Below are 9996 nucleotides of genomic sequence, written 5' to 3' on the forward strand. Positions count from 1 at the left end.
CAGGTACTGTATTTAAATGAACCAGCAATTCGGTTCATACAATGATGAGAAGATGCTAAAACAAAATGCTTAAATCATACCCCAAACCAAATGACTAGTCTCAATATCTCATACACATAGTCCCTTTAAAGAAGGCCTTTATAGCAGCAATTTGAAATAAAAGGGTTTCATAACGTGCAAAACATTGCAATTTCCCGAGACACAATACGCTATTTTATATATATAAAGCAACAGGCCATCACTGAAGCAAACATAATAACCCTAACATTAAATATGAAATATAAAACCAACTCATTTATTATGACTAAATGTATCATGTTAATCATATACAATTTAGAGAGCCATTACATTATATTAAATACTAACAGAAAGGTTTTTGCTAAAAAAAAAAAAAAATAAGAAAACATATTAAATGTTATGTGAGTGATAATGTACAGCCGGCAGTCATTACTGTAAAATAAACACCAGCAGGGTGATCGGGCCTTGTTTCATCATAAAGAATTTTACAGGGTTCTTATTTTTTTTAATAACCTGTGGACATGAAATAGAGTAAGTTCAATAAAAAATAATAATAAGCTAAAAAATAAGGCAACCATGAATTGTATCTGCGCAAATATGACTCACACTGTACAAAAAAATAAAACACATCAGCAACAAAACTGAACCTAATATTAACACCAAAAAAAGCACCCAAAACATTTGATAACAACTTTGCCTAAATTCAATAATCGAGGGAAGGACAAGTGGAGGCCATTTTGTGGAAGCAATAAACATTCAAGCATAGCCTGCCGACAGACACAGAGCACAAGATGAACACAACTCAATTCATTATGTTGAAAGACTACAATTAAACATATCACCTAAATTCCGGATGGGGTGTATATGGATGAGTGAACTGTTCCAATAGTTACCAAGAAGAGCTAGCTTCACAATAAGGAACATGGTGAGTATTGATATGAAAATAAAATAGTTACTAGAATAGCTGGATTACAATAACAGGTGAAAGTGTTGAAGCTGCTTGTTATCCATGTATTGGATTTGGGCCGCAGCTTATTAATTAAAAGTGGACTAGAAACAGCTCTGACAAATGTCGTAATATTGGTTGGTGTCACAAGTCACCTGACTGCTTAGCTTCACGTGACTGTACTAACTAGGCACACATATGTGACATGAATATAAACTACTGTTCAATAATTTGGAGTCAGTAAGATTTTTTAATGTTTTGAAAGTTTCTCCTCAATGCTGCATTTAGGCTATTTGGTCAAAAATACAGTAAAACTAAAATTATTCCATATTATTACAGTGTTTAAATCTATTTTATTATATTTTAATGTATTCCCGTGGTGGCAAAGCAGAATTTTCAGCAGCAATTACTCCAGTCTTCAGTGTCACTGAAGAAAAATAGTTATATGCTTAAGAAACGTTTATTATTATCAGTGTTGAAAATAGTTGTGCTGCTTAATATTTCTGTGGAAATTTTGATACATTATTGTCAGGATTCTTTGATGAACAAAAAGTCCAAAGAACTTCATTTATTTGTAATAAAAATCTTTTGTAACATTAAAAAGGTTTAATGCATCCTTGCCTAATAAAAGTATTAATTTCTTTTTTCTAGCTTTTGAATGGTTGTGTATACATAAGAAATATGAAAAATAAATAAATACATTTTCAAAAATCAATCTCATTACATTAATATTGTTTCAATTTTTTATGTTTTAAATTTTTTTAAATGTCAACTTCTTAAACCGATACATCGCATCGTTAACTTTTTAAGCCAATGCACCGAGCAAATCTGGGAATATCCCATCTCTGCTCTACCTGCTTTTTGCACCAGCTGTATAACACAGATGCTAAATGCTGCTACTATAATGCTTAATATTCGCTCCTGCATACAATGCAAACTGCTAACATGACACTTAGTTAAACTTGATTATGGTTGCTCATTTTTTAATTCAATGAGGCAGACCATGCAATACACACAGCGATATGGATTAAAAGAGCATTCACTTAGATGTTGATTTCGCAGTTCTGAAGCAAGCTGCAACAGCTACGGTAAGCCCTAGTCCTATGCTGAGCAGCAAACTCATTGTCTAACAATACAGGAGAGAACCAGTCAGCTGTGCCAGGTGATAATGTCATTAGGTCAGATTGAGTTAGACCTATCGGACTGCACCATCTACAGTTTCATGCCAGAACTCTGTATTGGCCTTCCTAAAATACCACAGGAAGAGACTTGAGCACCAGAGCTTGTTACCAGCCACTGTATTCACCCTATTTTTGGAAAGATAAAACTCAGATTAAGTAACATTAATTAAGCACCTGAAATAGTGGGTTAAATATCAAGAGCTTGTGTTTTGCCAAACATCCACAATGTCATAATGCTGGAGATTGGTGCCACAAGTCATTGTGTTTCTTGGACAAAAAAAATGAATTATTTAACATTATTACAAAAGAATTTCAGACACTCCAAGCTTGTGACCATCATGTGGCACAAATATTTTCCAGAATAAAAAACATCTGCCCTGTGTTTCAGACACTTGCCAAGTGTCTCCACTGGTTAAATACCCATACATTTCCACAAACCTAAAATATCCATTTAAAACAAAATCTAAGGTAACCATAACCACTCTCGTCATGGACTCTATATGTACCGGTCACTGCCTATGAGGCTACAATCCACACGGTGAGGAAATAGTACTAGCGGAAACAATACAGATTCTTGTGCACCAAACCCTACAGGGCCATTCAGAATCAGATTTATATATATTTGAAGCGGAAGAATCCCTTCTGTCCCAGTCCTCAGGCACACATTCATAACAAAGAAGTCAGATATGAAAAAAAAAGAACAATAAAATTTGTGTGCAAGTGCAATGGGTAGAGGCAGGGATGGAGGGAGAGAAAAAGTTGTAGGAATGCTGTTTTTGTTTTTTTAGTGACTGAGGGCGGGACATTCAGAAGCACATATAGGGCCCAAACTCAGCAGGACAAGTAGTACAGGAACACTTAGCAGCAGTCCACTCTTCATCATTATCATCACAATTAAAACATCCTTTAATCATCACCTTTAAATTATCTTAAGACATTATGGGAAGACAGAAGGTGATCCTGGAAAAGATGGCTCGGATCTTTCAGGTTCGGAATGTGCTGATACGACAGGCACTGGCAGAATGCCTGGGCACTCTTATTCTAGTGGTGAGACATTTCTGTTGTTTTTGTCATCGATGAGTTAGTGATGAGACAATCCGATTTCATCTATGATGAAAATACCATGCAGTCAGATTTAGCTTAGTTCATTAATTTTGAAGGGAATGTTTCTGATCAATTCAGAGGAGTAGTGATTACAAGGTATTACCATCCAGAATTTACAGCACATTTTTGTGTTTACAGAGAAATTTTCAAAACTTTTCTTCTTAAATTTTCTGTAAATTAGGTATATACAGTAGGCTATTCCATGTTTAAAAAATCAGAAATGTCAGTTTAGTTCATTAGTTTGTTAAAAAATAATAGTAGTACATTGATTGTACTTGATATATGGATGATAAATAACTAATGATGCAAAGATTGATTTGCTGTCTATCTTTGATGAAAACGTGGAATGGATGCATGCATACAAGATATAAAACATAACCTAGATGCTTTCGTCTGCTGAAAAGGCTACAATTTCCATTCAGCTACACCTGAGGGATGTTTTTTTACCTGATTTTGCAAATGATCTGCTTAGAGAGGTTTTTTTTATGAAAAGTATATATTTTTTAAACTTTATACTTTGCATCTATACTTTATACTTTTATAATGTTTCCCACTTTTAATAAGAACATGTTTTTCTCAGCTGTTGCTAATAATAGCTATTAAAACATGGAATTAAATAAATGTTCAAAGCTAAAAATAAGTTATGTTTGTAACTTAATTTGAAGCAAAATGTCTTTGCTGAACACACTGTGAGATGACATAATTGGACTTGAATTTGAGTTGAGTTCTGCTGTGTAGCTGCTTTACTCAAGTTTCTGACACTCTAGAGTGGGCCATTTCATATTTTAGGTGTATTTTTCAGTGAAATGAAGACACTGGAACTGTGTTCATGTAACTAATATACTTTATCACTGAAACTGTTTAAACACAAGCAAACAGGCTCTAAACAATAATAACTCTAATGTAATATTAATTGGTCAACCAGGATGGTCACAACAAGGATGTAATAACAAATAATTACTAGTGATAGAAAATATTGTTTTGTTAGTATCAGACACCTCTGATTATAGCTGTTCATTTGTTGCTCCTCTGCTAAACCTCAAGTTCTTGCTACCGAGACTTCAACAGAACACCACAAACATTATTAGAAGATGTCTTTGAATTAATGAAATATTCCTTGTCATAATGCATATTATATTGGTCGTACTTTGTATTTTGACAATGGTTAAAGTCTAAAGTAGCTTAAACAACGCAATTAGCAGGTAAGCACAAACAACAGGCACTGTGCACAACAGGGTCTATAATTCAGAATTCAAGACAGCCCATATCCGGAATAAATTTGACACACCACAGGGGGATCACAGGTTAAACCATATCTCATCATCTGTTTTCAATGGAAACTAAGACTCCAGAGCAGCAATATCTGGAGAAAAATAGAGCTTCACCAATGCCCATCTGTTGTTTTCTGATGGTACTGTGCGGTCTACGAGCCCCCCATCCAGAGGCTCAATAACGGCTGGCAAACACAGACAGGCTAGAGGGCATCACACAATGGGAGAGAGAGCAAGTACACACACACAGTCATACTCACACTATCTATCAAATCCACATGATGCCTATAACGGTACACATTCTTCAAATGCAGTCCTGAAACAAAAAACAGCTACATGAAGCCAAGGATGTCTAGCTCTGAGAATCATAATACGTCAAACTAAACCCCACAATCATTCAATGAGATTTATTTGATAAAAAATGTGAGTTATTTAGTCTCAGAGATATTGGTTAATTGATTTTTATTCTTAATTTCTCTATTTCTAGATGTTTGGATGTGGTTCTGTCGCCCAGTTGATTCTAAGCAGAGGCTCTCATGGAATGTTTCTGACTGTGAATTTTGCTTTTGGGTTTGCTGCTACATTGGGAATCCTTGTTTGTGGGCAAGTCTCAGGTAACTCTGATCATAAGCTTCTTAAGTTTTTTTTTTTTCTTAGGAGAACACAGGAAATTTCAGATTTCAGATGTGCCATTTCACTTTAGTGAGTCACATACAGATCAGAACCAGATATTAAAACATTTGCCCAAACATTCACCAGATGGGTTTAAACTGGTAAAATTACACTACATTCTTTCCTACTTTTAGAACATTTTATTTTCAGATATTATTGGCTGGAATTTAGGGTTGCCTCATGGTTAAAGTTCACTTGATGGATGTACTGTACCTGAAGGCTTTTGATGAAAAACCATATCAGAAAACATCAAATGGCAGTTTTGACTTTAACATTTAAAACAAAGGAATACTGCAAAAAAAAATAGTGTTTGGGCTATAAGTAAAGACTTGGATAAGAAGGAAGTGGCAGACGATTGAAAGACAAAGTTTCCAGACATAGCTAATCCATGGTTAAAAAGGTTAAAAAGTTTAATCCTAGTTCAGAACCAGCCCAAAAGGTGTAAACTGAATGTTTATGGTATATACTTTCATTTTAATTGTGTTTTAAACATGTGTGTTACAGGAGGTCACATAAACCCTACTGTGACCTTTGCCCTTTGTTTGTTGGGGAGAGAGCCCTGGAGGAAATTTCCTGTGTACTTCCTGGCCCAGACTCTGGGGGCTTTTCTTGGCTCAGGAATAATATTTGGAATGTATTTTGGTAAGTTTTAGGTCAATAATACACATTTTTCTCAGTCCACATCCTGGCTCAGTCTGCTGAAGCCAAAAATGAAACTCAGTTTATGAGAACTGTAGTTGTGAACTGGGAGTTTTGACGATCTAAAAGAGTGTTTCCCCACTTTATGTCCACTTGATGTTTTGCAGATGCAATTTGGGACTATGGACAAGGTTCTTTAGTTGTTGTAGGGGACAATGCAACGGCTGGAATCTTTGCTACATACCCTTCTAAACACCTTACTTTGCTCAATGGCTTCTTTGATCAGGTAAGACAATAAAATTTAGCACTCATTGAAGTCCCAGTGTTGTTTGTCCATACAATGAAAGTGTTGTTTTGGACCCCATTGACTTTCATTGTTATGGACAAAAACTGTTGACACATCTTCAGAATATCAACGTTTTAGAACAAGATGAGGGTGAGTCATTGTTGGGTGAACTAATCAATATTTTTCACAGATGATTGGCACGGCAGCTCTCATAGTTTGTATCCTCGCCATTGTCGACCCTTACAATAACCCCATTCCACAAGGACTGGAGGCCTTTACTGTGGGCTTTGTAGTTCTAGTGATTGGTCAGTCCATGGGTTTTAACTCAGGTTATGCTGTAAACCCAGCCAGAGACTTGGGACCTCGGATCTTCACCGCAATTGCTGGATGGGGATCAGAGGTGTTCTCGTAAGTCACATTTGCTTTACTGTATGTATTTTTTCCATCCATTTCACTATTGATACCATCTCTAACATCAGTATGTGTTCCATCTATCATAGAGCAAACTCTTATTGGTCCTTTGTACCCATCTTTGCCCCATTCATTGGTGCCTTGCTCGGTGTGATGGTGTATCAGCTGATGGTGGGATACCATGTGGAAGGAGAAGCAAGAGATAAAAGGGAAACAGAGGAAAAAGAAAAGAAGGAAAGATTCAGTCTCTCTGCTGTTTCTGAGAAGGAAACACCGTAAGTCTGGGATCAAATGGAGTTGTTTTTCCACTGTTCCGTTCAGCTTCTAAAATTAAATTTAGCTCTCATGACAATATAATAGCAATAAGGTGTATCTTGTACCCACATTAAAACAAAACTTTCGACAGTTACCCTTGACATCATGATTAGACTCAAACTAATTAGTAGTATTTTTTGTAGTGTGTGTGCAATTAGTTGACGTCCAAACAATTTAATTGATGAATCATAATTTGCACATCACTTTAATTATCCTGACCAGAATCTCTGTGTTTTATACATAAACTTACTAGTTATTCTTTCAATTTATTCCAAAAAATGCCCAATCATAGCCAAATGAATTCATCCAATCTGCTAACAAATCAGTTGTTGTCACCCGTTCATTTATCTCCAGTTTTTCTATCTGCATAATGAATAATTATGAATAAGGTATATGATTTATGAAAACCTTCTCCTTTATGAATACTGCATCAAAGTCATAAAAGTACCTGTTCCACTCATATTCCAGCATTATTAACATTATTATAGTGAATATTAATAAGTGCTGTAATTACACAGTGAGAAATCCAGTTTTATTTACATTGTTGTGTCTCTTTTTGCCTTTTTGGGAACATATTTGTTGTTGATGTATATCATGCCTGTTTCTGTTCTGGTTTACACTATTCAGAGTTTACACTGACTATGCATATAATATATTGTGTTCATTTACACTGTGCTCTTTAAAAAATAAACTGCATTTTTGGTAAGGCATTAGGATTCTGATGGATCTGTAGTATTTGTAATATATGAGAAACATCATGCACAAAATGTATTTTTGAAATGATCTGGTCGTTTAACTGCAGGGAATGCCTTTGATGTCCATTCATGTACTTGCTCAGTATATATTAGCATCATTCAGTCCAGTAAAACGCCAGGGTTTCCAAAGGAGAATCATGTTTCCTTTGATATTAACATTGCAGATTAATGCAAATATGTGTATAGATGTATACAAATTAATCTGTGCAAAGTTACAGTCACATTTTGGAACGAATCAAAAAGCGTCTGTCCACAAATAGGCGTATTCCAAACCTCTGTTCTGTTTTCTTCGGTCTGCAGTAAGAGCTGAGTGGGCAGGTTAAGTGAATTGTCACAAACCGCATATTGTCATAAACAATATGAGTAAAACAAAAGAGCTGTAATTTAGTTTAAAACTGCTGACACGATTTATACTTGCTTGAAATCACACTGTCAACAAACAAACTTTATACAGACCCAGACTTACAGGCATTACAGAGCATAAAACTATAAAGCCCTTTCAAATGAATTAAAGTCAAATTTTACCTATTGGGGAAAAATGTTAATTCTTGAGGTACATTGAATGAAATATTTTTAAGCCTGGAGAGGAGGGATCTGCCATTTCCCTAAACTAAAATTAGTTTAAAACATAATCTAAGCATTCAATACGAGTTTTACAAGTGTTTTCGATATTAGTCAACCTCATTGGTGTAAACTGGTGGATGTTGCAATATAATAAAAGGCCAATACATTCTCAGGTATATCACGTAAAAGAATGCAAATTGTAAAATCTTATATGCATTGATCACAACTCACTCTCATGTAAATCTTCCAAATGGAAAGGAAAGATTGCAGTGCCTGTTTAGCTCAGTGAAGGGGAAAATAGAGAATGAAAATAAGAGATGTGTTTATTGGCATGAGATGGATGGAGATAACCCAGACCATGAATCTTAAATCAATGAGCACACATAGAGTCAGTTTGTAGGTTTGTAGAAAATGAATGCAGACGTTAAGAAGAATGTTTGTGGAATTGAGTTTGGGAATTTGGGCAAGATTTGAGGCAAGCTAATCAAGGCTTTTGAAACCATTAAACCAATTTTCTTGTCTTTGGATTTCTGGGTTCGGGACAGCAATAGGTTCCATCCACAAGTGTACAAAATTCTTGAGGGTTTTTCATATGTGTCAAAGCATGACTTAAAATGCATGTCATTTTTCCACATACCACATATACATTTCACCACACGTCCTAAATGAGGCTTTAAAATGTCTACAGTATATGAGAATTTAATATAACTAATGCATCAGTCATTTTTTTATCATTCTATTATAGTCTGTATATCAAAACACATGAAATCTCTGACTATTATCTTTCTTGAGTTTGAACTGTTATTCCTGTTGAATGTATTACTTGTCCACTTCAATAGCTCAAATCTGTATATATTAAAGCATACAAGTACAAAAGTCCAAAGGCTTATGGAACATCATTTGACTTATAGCTACTAACATCAACCAACACTATACCAACACTTATTGTTTAATAGGATATAATGTGTTAACTGTAATCTCGTACTGAAACCAAGTCTCAAATGTATGCTTTTTCTTTTTTAGATTTACTTTTGGTGTTTTTGACTTTTATTAGAATATAACAGTATTGTAGACAAGAAGAAAAGCATTTTTACATTTATGACCTTTTTTTTTTTTTTAAGGAAACGCCCCTGTTGTGGATCAAACAAAATGTTATGAAGGAATGCTGACTGCAATTACACACACAACGATAATTTGAGGTGTAAAATCTAGAGACATTCTGATCATATTAGGAAAGAAATCGCTGTTTCGCATGCACACACAGTGATTCAGAAAGTCCTGGGCTTGACAAACAATTTTATGTCACTCACTTAAGCATTCAGGAACTACTTGTGGGTGCATATAGCTCTGACGATAGTGAAAAAATCTGAGAAATTGTAACCACAATTTTAAATATATATTTACAGTTTAATCCATATTGTAAATCATTCACAACCACCATTAGTCAGAATCATTCCTATTCTTTCACCACAAACTGTGCTAGAAAAAAATCTCTCTCACAGATTTGAACTAAATGTTGGTGGTGACATAAATTGTCGATGAGAAACTGCTTTTCTGGTCCCCACCCACTGTTCAAACTTCCGAGAGGCGCTTGACATTTGGAATTCCTAAACGACATGGCCTTTCAGCGATGTGGATTCCCAAACAGATCTAATGTCAATCAAACACCCAGCATCCCAGACCCCCAACCATGGCATTCTGAAAGGGTATATGCCTACTGAGAGGAGGCATGGCTGTAGCCTGACAATAAGGCATACATAAAAAAAAATAATTACTAATCAATCCCTCTATGTAAACCAATTCGTGCTGAAATGTGACCTGTAATGCAATTTTG

At 35.2% G+C, this 9996-nt stretch overlaps 1 protein-coding gene across 1 annotated transcript; it reads left to right on the forward strand.

Moving 5' to 3' along the window:
- The first annotated feature begins 3002 nt into the window (after positions 1–3002).
- On the forward strand, positions 3003–8867 carry LOC109045507 (aquaporin-3-like). The gene is made up of 6 exons (XM_042748356.1): positions 3003–3192; positions 5008–5134; positions 5697–5834; positions 5999–6117; positions 6308–6525; positions 6618–8867. The coding sequence occupies exons 1-6, from the start codon at positions 3085–3087 to the stop codon at positions 6805–6807; spliced, it is 900 nt and encodes a 299-aa protein (XP_042604290.1). The 5' UTR covers positions 3003–3084; the 3' UTR covers positions 6808–8867.
- The last annotated feature ends 1129 nt before the right edge of the window (positions 8868–9996 follow it).

This window comes from Cyprinus carpio, chromosome B21, assembly GCF_018340385.1.
Source record: "Cyprinus carpio isolate SPL01 chromosome B21, ASM1834038v1, whole genome shotgun sequence".
In the NCBI taxonomy this organism is placed as follows: domain Eukaryota; kingdom Metazoa; phylum Chordata; class Actinopteri; order Cypriniformes; family Cyprinidae; genus Cyprinus; species Cyprinus carpio.

What these genes read in the sequence shown, in the direction of transcription:
- LOC109045507 (XM_042748356.1), top strand. Translation starts at nt 3,085, where the DNA reads ATGGGAAGACAGAAGGTGATCCTGGAAAAGATGGCTCGGATCTTTCAG. An exon ending in AATATTTGGAATGTATTTTG is followed by an intron (nt 5,835 to 5,998) that starts GTAAGTTTTAGG and finishes GATGTTTTGCAG; the next exon opens with ATGCAATTTGGGACTATGGA. An exon ending in TCAATGGCTTCTTTGATCAG is followed by an intron (nt 6,118 to 6,307) that starts GTAAGACAATAA and finishes TATTTTTCACAG; the next exon opens with ATGATTGGCACGGCAGCTCT.